Below are 14,297 nucleotides of genomic sequence, written 5' to 3'. Positions count from 1 at the left end.
GCAATATGAAGAAGAGACTCTTCAACCTTTACATGCATGATGCAGATGATGTAATATTATTTATGTCATAGAAGTAAATGGCTAAAAGGGGATATTTGTTATTGGGATAAAAAAAAAAAAAAAAATTACACAACGTATCGGTATTTGTATCTAAAAAAAAAAATAGCTCAAAAAGTAATCGGTATCGTATCTAATTAAAATTGTCCGGTATCGCCCATCACTACTTCACACACTGAGAAGCGACGCGTTCAGTGGCACTTGGAAATCTCAGTCCTCAGCACAACTCAGCTCCTGTACTGTACTACACATATATATATTCTATTCCTTGTAATGTGTTTTGATGAATTTTCGTTTTTCAGCTAGAATATGTTTATTTTAAAACAACTAGTGGGCGGCGGATCGATCCAAATATTGATAGTATTGATACCAAGTCCGTATCAGTATCGGATGGATACTAGCGTGGTTAGATCGATACAGTAGTATCAGTTTCGCGGTTGTATGTGCCGCTGGGATTTCGTCAAACAGGCGAAAGCCAGGTCGCCGGACTCGCCGCTTCTGTTTTTAATGCACTCAATAAAACGAAAAGAAAAGCTGTAACTAAAAACCTTTGTTCTGCACAGTTGGCTTCTTTTTTTTTTTTTTTTTTTTAAAAAGGCTAAGGGAATTGTTTCGTTGTTCACATCTTATTTATTATATTTCCACCAGTTGTTTGTTCTTTTCTTTCTTTTTTCAATAACAGAAAAGAAGTGCAGTGAAGGGGAGACATGTTGTTTTATTTTGGGATTGGATTCCCTGAACACACATTGTCCTTGAAAAAGAATTGGTTTTAAATGTTGAATAATATTTGTTGTGGAGGGATAATTTTGAACAACTTGTTTATTTAAGTAAAAAAAACAAAAACTGTTCCGGCATAAAAGGGATACAGATCCTCCTTTCTGCTTGACCTAAAAAAAATAAAATAAAAGGATGTAGGGGGAAGTATGGTGCGGGATTGGAGCTGGCCCCTTCCTATTACAACATAACTGTGCACCAGTGCACAAATCAAGGTCCATAAAGACATGGGTGACAGAGTCTGGTGTGGATTAATTTAACTGGTCTGCACATAATCCTGACTTCAAACCGATAGAACACCTTTGGGATGAATTAGAACCTTCTCGTCCAATATCAGCGGGTGACCTCACAGATGCGATTCTGGAAGAAGGGGCAAAAATGACCATAAACAAACTCCTAAACCTTGTGGACAGCCTTCCTAGAAGAGTTGAAGCTGTTATAGCGGCAAAGGGTCAACTGACATCATATTGAACCCTATTGATTAGGAATGGGATGTCACTTAATATGTGAGTCAAGGCAGGTGAGTGACTACTTTTGGCAATGTAGTGTATATATATAAATAAATATCGTAATAATGGTGAATTATCAGCCATATAAATACGATTTAAGAAAATCTGCGATGCACTGAATCCACAATAGGTGAATATAGTGGGGGATTACTTTACATGAAAAATTCAGAACTATTATGCAAAAAAAAACAAAAAAACATCTGCAACTTACCGTAAGGTGTTTTCTCAAGTTAGAAGTGGGCTGAAATATCAGAGTTTGGGCTGTCACAATTTAAGCGCTGCATGATGAAGCTGTTGTTTTTGAAGGCTGTAAACTATGAGTCATTTTGATCGCCTCGCGAAGGCCTACCTGCACAGTCATGTGACTGCCTCGTGTCGTCTTAATTGGTGGAGTCAAATGAGACAAGTGATCACGTTGAATTGGCGCAATGTCGCCCCACGCGGAAGTCGAAGATGGAGTCTACTAATAGACGCGCACATGCAAGAATGGAGAAATAAAAGTAGTGAACGGCATGTCGATCATTGTAACGGAGTAACAAGTAAAAGTAAGAAGTATGGTGCATTTAAAGTACTCTGACAAGTACAGTTTATCGAAAATGTTACTTCAGTAAATGTAACGGAGCAAATGTAGCGCATTACTACCCACCTCTGCAGATGTGTCTTCTTCTTCTTTGTTGTTTTTGTCTATTGTTAGCCTCAGCATCCTAAACATTGTACACACGTGTTGAAAAAAGCCATAGACACCAGCGGGCTGCATGATACATAGCTTTTATTTCCAACAGCATTGCTTCACTCTTCCCGGACTGAAACAATCACTCCCCGGCTTTAAAAAAAAAAAAAAAAAAAAAAGCATACTTGTGAATAAACCCTTTTTATTAAAAAAAAAAATAATCCAAATTGTTCAATATTAATCTTAATTCTGACACAGAGAGAAAACACACATTTGCCCCGCGTCTCATTATTATCGTTGTGGTCATTAGTTGTATTAGTAACGAGTTCATCATTTTTAAAATTGTATTTTATTTTATTTTATTATTATTATTTTTTTTTTTAGCTCCGAGCGTCACTTATGTCATTTTGCATCGGGTTGACATCATTCGTGTTAATTGAGAAGCATGCAGACCTCCGTTGCGACCATTCACAACACCACAGGGCAGCCTGGGTGGGAGCCAAGATGGTGGGACTGAGTCATGAAAAAGGATGGAGGAGGGAGGGAGGGTTAAAATGAGGTGGCAGCAATGGTGGATAAGTGCTGACAAGAGAGAGAGGGGTGAGAGTCATGGAGCCTTGGGACCACTGGATCCATAACTTTTCCACTCAGACAAAGCGGATCCGTAATGTACAAGTCACAGGACGCACACTCACATACAGACATCCGTTTAATTTCCCAGATGAACGCTTGAATCAAAAAGCCGACTTTTTCGTTCTTGGGGGTTTTTTTTTTTGTTGCCGTCTACCTGGGTTCTCGTACAGCACACTGAATAGCGAAGCACATCAGAGTTACACGACACTGGGAGCAAGAGGGCGGGAGGCCGGAAGGGCTTAGTGACATGGACGAATGCATGAGAAACAGCGGCTTTACACAGACTGCAAGATCAGTCGGTTGAGTAGTTTTACTGTATTTTGCTTCTTCCATGGCATGAAATCGATTCCATCAGTAGCTATAAAATGCTACTGTATGGCTCTGCAGTTAAATTTGAGGGGTTAACATATTATTGGGATGTGGGGAGGGGGTTTGTTTCTTCTTCTATGATGTACAATTAATCAAAGCGCCTCCTTGGTGATGGTCTTCAAACATTGAAGGTAATTACCGAAAACGCACAAAAAGACGATGCGACAGCCAGTGTGTGGCCCGGGGCTTCGGGGCACATTTATTTTCTTTTACAGGGACTCAATTCTAGGAGTACCTATATAGTGCAACTAGGTGGCGGTCTGGTTTTGCAAACAATTAACTTGATGATGTTCTGTCAGGCTGTTCGGTTTTACTGGACTTTCGTTTTAGCTTACCGTGGTAAATTTTGTCCACTTGATTAAGAGGTCTGTCCCAAAACCTTTGCTCCGACAAGATGGACACTATCATCTCACAAAGTTGTCCCACAGACACAAAGTTGCTGATAACAAGTGAAGTCAATTTAGCCGTCTGCTCTTTGCTGCCCCACAAGTCCTGAATCTACGGGATTTATGTGGCAAAATGTCGCCTTGGTGGTGTTGGGAGCCCTAGCTCAAACCCAAAAATCTTTACAGGCATCTTTCTAACATTGGGTCACACAAAGTTTCTGATTTCTGTACACATCCGTGGTCCATGTTTTTGGTGGGGTTAAACTCTTAGCCCCTAACCCGAGCTCTAGCCCCAACCCAAACCCTAACCTATGGAGTTTATGTGAGTAAACATTTTCTCGGTGGCGTCAAACCAGTCTTAACCCAGACTCCAATCCTAACCCTCAAGCCGTAACCCAAATTGTGATTTCATTGACATTGCAGTCCGAGTAAACGTCCGTGTTCTTATATCTGGATATTGTGCGCACAACAACATGGATCCTTGTGACAATGTGAGACAGGGCTCGTGGAAGTCTTGGGGGGTGGGGGGGGGGGAAGTCAGAGGGGGATAATGAGTTGAGGGGGTGGGTCATGAGCACAGAAGGTCACTAGGACACACAGGCATACATACATACACACACAAATACAAAACAAACACACCCACGAACACGGAAACACACGGATGAAAGCAACACAGATGTGTCACATGTATGACTTGATTCTAAAGCTCATGACTGGAAAAATCAAAAGAAAAGTCTTTTTTTTTTTTTTTTTTGGATGCATCGACCAGGGAAATGTCCAATAGTTTTTTTTGGGGCGTCCCTCGTATTCTTGGTACAAAACGGCACAACGTTCCATCCTGGGAATGGTAAAAGAAGATGCCATGAGGACAACGGGATGCGTGAGGAAGACGGACACAAGGTAACATGCTCAGGCCACAGTCAGTCACTCCTCGGCTATCGATGAAGACCACGTTGGTCCTCCTTCCTTTGGGGAGCGGGGTCAGTTGCATTGGACTCAGGGAAGGCCCGGAGAATCCAGCAAGTCCAGCTACCTTGTGTGATATGGTATGTCTTCTTTTCTGAAAGTCTGTACAAGAGGTTTGGTCCCACTCCAGGTGACCGCGTGAGAATGGCTTTGTTTTTTGTTGTTTTTTTATTTATGTGTGTTTTTTTTTTTTTTAAAGAGTTTATCACATCACACGCCTCCTAGATCAACAACTACATGTCAACTATGCACATACAGCAAACTAACTGTGTGTTAGTGTGTTTGTCTCCGCTGTTGCGTGGTTGTTTTTTTTTTTTTCCCCGTCGACGGATTGAGCAGAAGCACAAAACCGTCGACTATATCTGCTTGTCTCTCTTTGATGGAAAAAAGACGGATTCACAGATGAGAGGAGAGAAAAAGGAAAAGTCTGGAGGTGGAGCGACTGTGTGGACCTGCGGAAAAAGAGGAAATAATAAGGAACTAGGCCAGTGACAGCAGGCGTTTGTACTGGGGAGGGGAGAGAAAAGGCTTTGAGGCATTGCGTAAGACGTTTTCGAGAGCGCCCACATCTGACAGACTCATTGCACGCAAGGTTTTACACACTCGGGCCCAAACGTTTAACACCAACGCGTACTGCAGCACGAACACTCACCCAACCCCAACGGAATCCCAAACCCAAAACCGTCGCCCTAACCAAAGTATCAGCCCTCGCCCTCTGACTTAACGCTGCTGCTGACCCCAACCTACAACCCAAACTCAAGTCGTAGCCCCAATCCAAATCCCTACACTGAACCTTAACCTAACCCAAACCTTAACTCCGACCCCGACCCCAAAACCAAACCCCAAGCCCTTACACTTACACTAGTAATGTTACAGCCCATGTCAACTTGTTGTCCTTGTTATGCCATGCAGCAAGTGTCCACCCGATAACATGGCTGTTTGGGATGCCCTTGCATAAGTCACGTAACACGAATTCATTTGCGTGCCTCCACCTCAGAGCGCCCACGTGTGACGACTGCTCCATCAACCCTCACTGTCGGGGGTCCAGCGTTTACACACGTGACCAGTTTTTCTGCTCGCATTACGCCCGACAACGCGCAGCTCGAGGAAGTGTTGGCAGAAGTCCAACTAACTAACTAACTAACTACAAAGCAAACAAAGGATGCCAGTCAATAAACAAATAGACAACACAGATGCACAAAAAGTACTGACCCATTTAATCGGAGTGAGGACTGTCCACCACGATGTGTGGCTTAGAGGAGGGTGACGCTTCGCCCTTCGTCGACACAAACGTACCGATTGCTTTTTCCTGCCCAGAGAAATAAATCAATCAATAAAAACGTAGGGTAATGGAAGCGTTAGGTTAGGAAAGTGAGGGTTAATGCCAAGGGGTTAGCTTAGGTTTTGGGGTAGGCTTAGGCTTAGCATCACTTCAAACGCCACGCCAACAAATGTGCGCACGTTACCTCCACCAGCTGATGCCAGTGCTCTATTGGCTTGCGTGGATTGGCCAACATGGCAGTCCAGTGGTCCCTCCCCGGGCCATCGGCGTCGCTGCCAACGCGGCACATCCCTATCACTTCGTTATGACCGATACTGAAAAAAAAAAAAAAAAAAACAGACGTCACAACGACTCATGCTGGGCGGGCCCGCCAGCTCCACGACGAGGCTCACCAGTCGTAGTCCATCACAGCGATGACGATGGACACGCTCTCGATATTCTCATTTGGAATGTCGAACACCAGCGCCTCGTTGTAGGTGGGATTCAGCGTGTTCTTCTTGATGGAGGTCTTCCTCTTCTTCAGCCTGCGACCGTCGCAGATCAGTGAGGCCTTTACATAAGGGTCTGAAGGGAAGAGCAGAATACAGACGTTCCGTGAATTAGACCGGACCGAAATGTAAAAAGCAGCAGGTTGATTTGCTTTGTTATTCATTCGGCACGCCGCCCTGGGAAACGCACATGCCCACGCCGTTGTCTTTTTTTTTTTTTTTTTTCCACACTCTGTTTCCCGAGCGTCTGTCTTGCACTGTTGGGATCGCGCTGGCGATAATAGTTGCTATCTCGTTTATTCCGGGAGGGAAACGCTGCCAACACTAACGGCACTTCCGCCGCCACCGTTGTTGCTCCCCAAGTGGCGACTAATAAAACAGCTGTCCGTCAAAGATGGCGGTCAACAGGTGCACCTTTTGTTTGAGAAAGCTAGAAGGTTCACGTTGCTTTAGAGAAGCAAAAATAGACCTGACCTTTCAAGAACAGAGTCAGGCTCCTCTGGGCCCAAAACCAGACCAGGACCACCTTTTATAAAGAAAACCAGTCAGGTCTCATCGAGTCCTGGTCAAGTTCTTTATCAGAGAAAACCAAATAGTTCCAAGTACTCCTTTATCTGAGAAATTGGTCGGATACTGTGTAGTCCTTTACCCACCAAACTCGCTAGATTCACATTAGTCCTTGACCAGGGCCAGTCAATCGCAGGGCACGTGTAAACAACCATTCACACTCACATTCACACCTACAGACAATTTAGAGTCTTCAATCAACCTACCATTTATGTTTTTGGGATGTGGGAGGAAACTGGAGAAAACCCACGCAGGCTCGGGGAGTACATGTGAACTCCACACAAAGAGAGGCCGGATTTGAACCCGGGTCCTCAGAACTGTGAGGCAAACGTAGTCAACCAGTCGACCACGCAAGTTAATCCTTTGCCCAAGAAACTAGCTACCACCCAAGAAAAACAGTCAGGTCCACTTAACCATTTTTAGTCAGCTTTGTCATTTTTGTTCCATTTTAGTCTTTTATCTGTCTTTTCATCTGACAAACCTTTAGGTCTAGGTCAGTCCTTTCCCTGAGAAATCAGTCAGGTCCACATTAGTCCTTTTAGATCTATGCTAATGCTTTACCCGAGAAACCAGTCAGGTCCATGGTCTGGTCTTTTACCAGAGAAAACCAAGTAGTCCTTACCCCAAGAAATCAGTCAAGTCCATTGTAGTCCTTTTAGATCTATGCTAATGCTTTACCCGAGAAACCAGTCAGGTCCATGGCCTTCAGGTTTGTAGCCTTGATGACGGTGGCCGTGAGTCTGCCAGCAGTGGGCAGGTAGCACAGCGAGAAGTTGAGCTCCCCAAGGTCGGCCTTCTCCTGTGGGTTCAGATAAAAACAGAAGTCAAAGGAGTGTAGTGGTGGCGGGTGACAGGAAGAAGGTGGTTAGTAGATTTCGAGGGGGCTGGGTGACGTGTCGCTGTAAATAATCTGTCGTTGCCAACCGCAGGCGACGACTCTGTTGTGTTTTTCAGGCCTCGCATCCATTTAGGATCAATATTTCCTCCGCGAGACTGAAATTATTTAATAAATCAGACATTCATGAGTTGTCTTGTTGCATGAATAATTCATTTGTAATGGACTCTAGCTGTCTTTTTCTTCATCTGCATGCTGCACGCATCTGCCACTGATCAGTTGGCCAATGAGACGCACAGCAGCATGCACGTTGCTCGTCAAAAGTAACTTTGAAGGACCACACCAGAACAGCGCACAGTTGAGGGCTCAATGACTTAACGTCAACAGCGGATCAATAGTCAATATGTGAACGTGACATGTGCATTTTTAAAACACGCAAGTAGACTCGCATTGCAAAAGACGAGCTGTTAAAGAGACGATTTTATTGATCAGGCCCTGTGTCAGGAGTGCTCAGCCCTGAAATGGTTGTTTGATATGGTCGAATTCGAGTTTAACCAGTGCAATCTCAACATAAAGTGGTCAGTTAGGTCCTTTTAAATCTTTTCGGTCTACGTTTGTTTTGGGTCTATGTATGTCTTTTGCCTGTCAAGTCCCCAATGAGTCCTTTTAGTGCTCTTAAGGCCAATTCATACTTTCCGTGCCTGCATGTCCACAAGGTGTGCATTGGTCCATGTGGCGTCAATATTGTCATCTGCCCCTGTGCGGGAGGGTCTGCGTGGACCCTGCGTGGACCCTTTAGTTTACTGAGTGCTCTTAGATCTTTACCTGAAAGTCAGTTCCATATTATTATTATGTTTTTACCTGAGAAACCAGTAAGGTCAACATTAGTTCTTTTAGAGCTACTGTACATTAGTTCCTTCTGGTCCTCGTTTGTCCTTTACTTGAGAAACCGAAAATGTCTATGTTAGTTCTTTACCTGAGAAACCAGGCCGTTCCACGTTAGCCCTGTTAGGTCTACATTAGTCTGCCTAGGTTTATGTAAGTTCTTTACCGAAGAAACTGGTCAGATCCACGTAAATCCTTTTAAGTCTACATTAGTCCTTTATTCGAGATACCGGTCGGGACCAAATCACCACTTTGAGGTGGTCTTATTTGGATTTGGAAATGTAAACACAAAGTGGTCCAAGTTGAGTTTGCCTTAGACATAGCCTTGTAATGGACCAGAACCAAAATCGTGTTACTTTTCAAGACAAATGGCAAGAAACTGACCTTAGTAATGCGAACGTAAAGAGAACTGAATTGGGTTTTGGTTGCTTTGCCTTTGATCGGAGTTGGTAAGAATTTGACTAATGGTGGTGACTCACTGCCGTGCCCTCCACGATGTCCCTCCACACTGGTTTGTCTCCACTGCCCTCACTGAAGTCCAGCAGGTTGTCCACCACCACTTGTCCAATCAGGTCGTGGCGGGAGAAACGGTCAAAGTCATAGACGGAGAAGTGAAGCTTGCGGGAGTGGAGCTCGTTCAGAGGCACACCGAACTGGAACGTCTCGTTGAACACGGGGTTCAGCGTCTTTCTGTGAACCTACAGGAACATACACGAAACACAAGGAAGTCAAGTTAAACGGTGCTTCTTTTGTTGCTCCTTTTTGTGCTCTCTTATCTCTTTGTTTAACATCAGGTTCTCCAACCAAGTTCCAAAAGGTGTTGTCTTTTTTTAAATGACTTTTGGAGCTCTTGTCTCCTTGTCCATTTCCCAACAGGTGTTGTTTCTGTTTGCGCTCTTCTTTCTCTTTCCTATTTATCCGGTTCCTCAACCAGGCTTCAACAATTCTTCCTGTTGTCTTTGGTTATTAGTTTTTGCTCTTCTTTTGGTTATTACTTTTTGCTATTTTCTCCTTGTTTATCACCCAGTCCCCTCAGCAAGTTGTTGTCTTTTACCGCTCATTTCTCTCTTCTTCTTTTTCTCACCAGGTCCCCCAACTATATTAGAACAGGCTTTGTTGTGCTTTGTTATTACTCATTGATCTCTTATTTTTCCAATTGTTTATCACCTGTTTCCCCAACAATGGCCCATTGGGTTTTTGTGGCCTCTTTTATCTGTTTATCACCCGATTGCCCCAACAGATTGCCTAAGGTGTTGTTGTTGTCCTTTTTATTTATTTCAGCACTCTCTTTTCTCCTTGCTTATCATCAGGTTACCCAAACAGTTTCCGACAAGTGTAGTTCCCTTGTGTTATTCCTTTTTGCTCTCTCGTTTCTCCTAATTAATCTTTCCAGTTTCCAACAGGTGATATTGTCTTTTGCCAACCACTTCTCAGCCGGTCTTTGTTGTCTTTTGCGCTCCCTATGGGTATCACCTATTTCCCCTACCAGTTTCCAAGTGTTATTGTCTCTTTTATTGCTTTTTTTGTGTTCTCGTTTCTCATTGTTTGTCCTAGCAGCTGTTGCTGATGCCGTTATTGTTGTTGTCTTTGGTCATTTTGTTTTCTCTTTTCTATTCTAGTCCGTCTTAAACCTTGAACTATCTTTCCTAAGGCATGAAAAATGGCATAGGGACTGGCACAATTGCATAGGGACTGGCACAATGGCATAGGGACTGGCACAATTGCCTGGTTTCCACAGAAGCTATAAATTCCCGTGACCCCTTCAATGATGCTTGTTTCTTATCTGCCCGCTTCTCCAGCTGTTATCCCGTCATTGCCACGTAACGCTTCGCGCGTTTCATTCCCACAAATCCGGCCCACCAACCGGCATTTCGGGGAATTGGCCGAAAATAAAAGGGCCCACACATACTACACTATTGGCACTCCGCTTGATTAATTGCGAGGTCGTACCCACCGAAACGTCCTTGAGAAAGTAGATTAACCTTTCTGTTCTGCCACAGAGCGCAAAATTTAATTTCTCCCGCTTTCCTGCAGGGAGCAAGAATCTAATTGACCTCTGTTTAAAATGTCATTTTCTGTGATTTCCTGTTTGTGCCACAGACATCAAAGACGCTAAAACGAGCACATTGATGTCTTTGTTTGCTGCACTTTGCTGATTCGCTGCAGGAATTGAAGCGTTTGATGAACTAACAAAGACCACGACAATGTGCTCGTTCCTGATGCTTGCTCAGAGGATGTGTCACTCTCGCTTACTGTTAGCGCCCCATCATCTCCTGTTAGCGGTGCAAGCTAACGGGAAGCCGATGGAGCGGGCGGCGATGAGACAGCGGGCTCAATGAGGGCCTGATTCCATTAGACTCTGTTGCTTCAACACATATAGTCGGCACTACGCAAAATAACCCACATTCCAGAGAACAAAATTCCACTGTCCAGAGCTGCCCATTTTTGCAGCAAACGAGTTGAGCCTGGAGCCACTGCTTCAAGATATACAGTAGTGACTTCACAATATAACCTTGTTGATTCTAACAAATCCCTGTTTGGATGTTTACAGCAGCCTGTTCAAGCAGGAAACTAGTCGGGCCGGATTCCACTATCCTTCGTTGCTTCGACACAGCGACTACACAAGATAACCTAAATTCCATGAAGCTAAATTCCTGTTTCAAGGTCTGCATCAGCCCATTTAGACAGCAGCCTCGTTTGACCTGAATCTATTATAGTTGGTTGCTTCAATACACAGCAGCCACACACGATAATCTTGTTCATCCTAACACGTCCCACATAATGTGTCGCTATTTCTACAGCAGCCCGTTCATGCAGCAAACTAGTTTGGCCTGCAGCCATTATCCTCCTTTGCTTCAAGACGTAGCGACTACGCACAAGAATCTTGTTGATGCTACCAAATGGTCTACAGCAGCCTGTCAAGGCAACGGGTCTGACTCATTCGCCATAATCCCTGAAGACGTGCAAAACAGTAATGACACAACATAACCTAAAATTCCATAAAACGAAATTCCTTTTTTCCATGTCTACAGCAGCCTGTCCAGGCAGCAAACCTAGTAAGGCCTGAATCCATCATCCTACATTGCTTTAAGACAGTGATTACGCTAGATAACCTTGTTGATGCTAACAAATCCATATGACAGAATTCCTGTTTTGACCATCTGCAGTCGCCCGATGAGGTAGCAAACCTCGGTCTGGTAACCCTACCTTAGTCTGGAACTTCTTCTTGCGGTCGGGCAGTAGGTAGATCTTGACGTAAGGGTCGGAGAAGCCATTGGCGTCCTTGGCTGGCAGATCCAACGCCTTGAGGATCTTCACCACCAGCTGCTCCGTGCTGACACACGGACAGACACACAAACATACCCGTTTAGGCTAATACGGCAGACATGCTCGGCCCACACACACCTGGACTGGCTGTGTACACAAATAACAAGGTGGGAGGTTGCATGTCTCTGGAGCAACGGTGGACCAGAATAGCACTACACCGGCGTGTGTGCGTGTGTCGCTACGCTGCGTATTTGATTAGCAGGCGGCCACTAATCAGACCTGATTAGGCGGCGTCTGCGCTTGTTAGCCGGCGTGTCGCCGCTTCATTAGCCGCCCGCCGTGCACTTTGGGCTGACACGCCAACCAAGCGAACGAGTGGTCGATCGGCACACACGTGTTCACCTCCGTTAAAACACTTAGAAGCAATCGCATGGCATCATGGTGGAAGTGATTTAAATGACATTGGCTGCAGTGTGAGTGAAGAAATGCTGGAGCAATTCTGTTTATCTGTCTGCCGGGATCACCGCAGAGCAACCGGTACAGAGTTGAATCTAATTTAAAATTTTAATGAATGGTTTCATTTAAAGGAATCGCTGACTTGTACGCCTGAAAAGAAATGTTGTTGTTGTTTTTAGAGAAGAAAAGGTTTACAGAAAAAGAATCTTATCATTTGGAAAAATATCTTATTTTTCAAGAATAAGTTCATATTTTTCCCAAGACATAAATTACATTATTTTCAAGAATGAAGCTGGGTTTTCCTTTTTCTAAACACCTAATAATCTTTTAAAAAATCATTATTTTTAAAGAAATGTTATTTTGATTTAAAAAAAGATTTTGGATTTAAAAAAAGATGGGAAATGTTTTGTTTTTTTCAAAAATTGTCATATTTTTTAGCAAATAATTATATATTTTTTGTTTAAACATATATATCTGAGAAAAATGTCAATAATTTAGTTAGAAAAAGCTTGTAGTCTTATATTTTCAACAATCAAACCATTTTCAAAAATACATGTACATGCTCCCCGCAACCTGAGGTGACACAGGGACTCCCCCCCCCCCCCCCCCCCCCCCCCCCCCCCCCCACACACACACACACACACAGCTTGATAAACTGCATTCTTCCAAGCCGCCCTGCTGTGAGACTACCACAAGAAGACACCTAGGGGACCCTAAACTAATTAACATCTACCCTAGAAAACTGAACTCCCAAGCATCAAAACCCCCCAGATGTTTTCAACGGACCGTGTGTCTTTGAATAGGACCAATTGCTGGGACAAGGCGACACCCGCTGGCGTTGAGAGGAACTGCAAAGCCGAACCGGGGACTCATTCGCCGTTTAACCAAAGGAAAATTTTGCGATTGGCTGGCGACCAGTTCAGGGTGTACACCCGAAGATAGCTGGGATAGGCTCCAGCACGACCGCGACCCTCTTGAGGATAAGCGGAACGGTAGATGAATGAATGAAAGGAAAATTTCTGTTATTTCTGATATTTTACGAACTCTGCCGAATTATTCCAAATGTATGCCTTGATGTCTGTGTCAATGTGTCAACTTTACAAGCGCAGCTGCGAGATTTCAAGAACTGTTTGTCTTGATTTGACTCCAAGCAGCATGAAATGTGATTTGAACCATAAGCAGTTGATTTGCCAAGACTAACGTATAAACAGCCAGTCTATATGCTTGACCTGTGAGAGTAGAGAGTCCGGACTGGACGCGTTAAACGCTCACGTTTTCAACTTTAGTCCTACACACAATGTTCCATTTCCATTTTCGTACGCCTATTTTCTTCTTTATACCATTATTAGTGTTATTTCATTTTTTTAGTTAGATCCCCTTGTGTGTTTCCCTCTAGATCCCTTGTAGATGTCATAAAATACACCAAAAATTCCAGTCTTGGTTGTGTTTTGTGTGTGGTCTGAGTTTAAGTAGGCCTCTATCAACTACAACTCGTATTTCAAAAAACGTAGCAACGTTCACATTCTGAGACTGAGAAAAAGGTTTCTCGTCACTTTCCCTAAATTTTATACATCTAAAAAGTGACGTGGTGCCCCTTTACAAGACAAATTAGTTTGATTTTAACGATTAAAACACATGCGGCATTATAACACCACTTTAGCCAATCCAAAACCGGAAGAAAGTCATTTGTGGAAAAGGCCCAAGGACAACACTGGTGAGCGGAAGGAAATGATTCATAATTATGTGGGCAAAATGCTAAAAAAAAAAAATAGTTGTGTTTTTGTGAACGTAGTCTTAATGTAACAAAATATTTAGTGTTGTTCTGACTTAGATTATACTGCGATGTGGAAGTATTCTGCATCCCATTGAGAGCTGTGCCTAATATTTTGGTAGCCTTCTCCCGGGCAGAGAGCCTGCGAGCTATTAGTCCTCTCAGCATGATGCAGTGCCACTGACAAAGTGGACGCTTTTCGAAAACAAGCTCACGTGCTCCGCGGGACATTTGGGCCGCTAGCTGACTGGCTGGCTGGCAGCGGCGGCGGCGGCGGCGTTACGTTGAAGAATTGCAACGCCGCCGCAAAGTGCTAATGGTCAGAAAAGTAAAAGGCGGCACGTGAATTATAAATGCTGAGCCGCTTGAAAGCACAACAACA

General features: G+C 43.9%; 1 protein-coding gene across 4 annotated transcripts in view; it reads right to left on the bottom strand.

The window, feature by feature from the left end:
• Nucleotides 1-2,092: 2,092 nt before the first annotated feature.
• Nucleotides 2,093-14,297, bottom strand: part of syt3 (synaptotagmin III) — a 30,363-nt gene continuing 18,158 nt past the window's right edge. For all 4 annotated transcript variants that reach the window (XM_061749422.1, XM_061749424.1, XM_061749425.1 and 1 more), the window contains 7 exons: nucleotides 11,629-11,755; nucleotides 8,901-9,119; nucleotides 7,380-7,500; nucleotides 6,039-6,210; nucleotides 5,831-5,960; nucleotides 5,577-5,673; nucleotides 2,093-4,816 (listed from right to left, as the gene is read on the bottom strand). In XM_061749422.1, the coding sequence (XP_061605406.1) occupies nucleotides 5,581-5,673; nucleotides 5,831-5,960; nucleotides 6,039-6,210; nucleotides 7,380-7,500; nucleotides 8,901-9,119; nucleotides 11,629-11,755 (862 nt within the window). In that variant the 3' untranslated portion in view covers nucleotides 2,093-4,816; nucleotides 5,577-5,580. The remainder of the gene's footprint in view (nucleotides 4,817-5,576; nucleotides 5,674-5,830; nucleotides 5,961-6,038; nucleotides 6,211-7,379; nucleotides 7,501-8,900; nucleotides 9,120-11,628; nucleotides 11,756-14,297) is intronic.

Source organism: Phyllopteryx taeniolatus, chromosome 16 (genome assembly GCF_024500385.1).
Source record: "Phyllopteryx taeniolatus isolate TA_2022b chromosome 16, UOR_Ptae_1.2, whole genome shotgun sequence".
NCBI classification, from domain to species: domain Eukaryota; kingdom Metazoa; phylum Chordata; class Actinopteri; order Syngnathiformes; family Syngnathidae; genus Phyllopteryx; species Phyllopteryx taeniolatus.
Note: the sequence above shows the minus strand (reverse complement) of the source record. Positions and strands in the feature narration are given on the sequence as shown.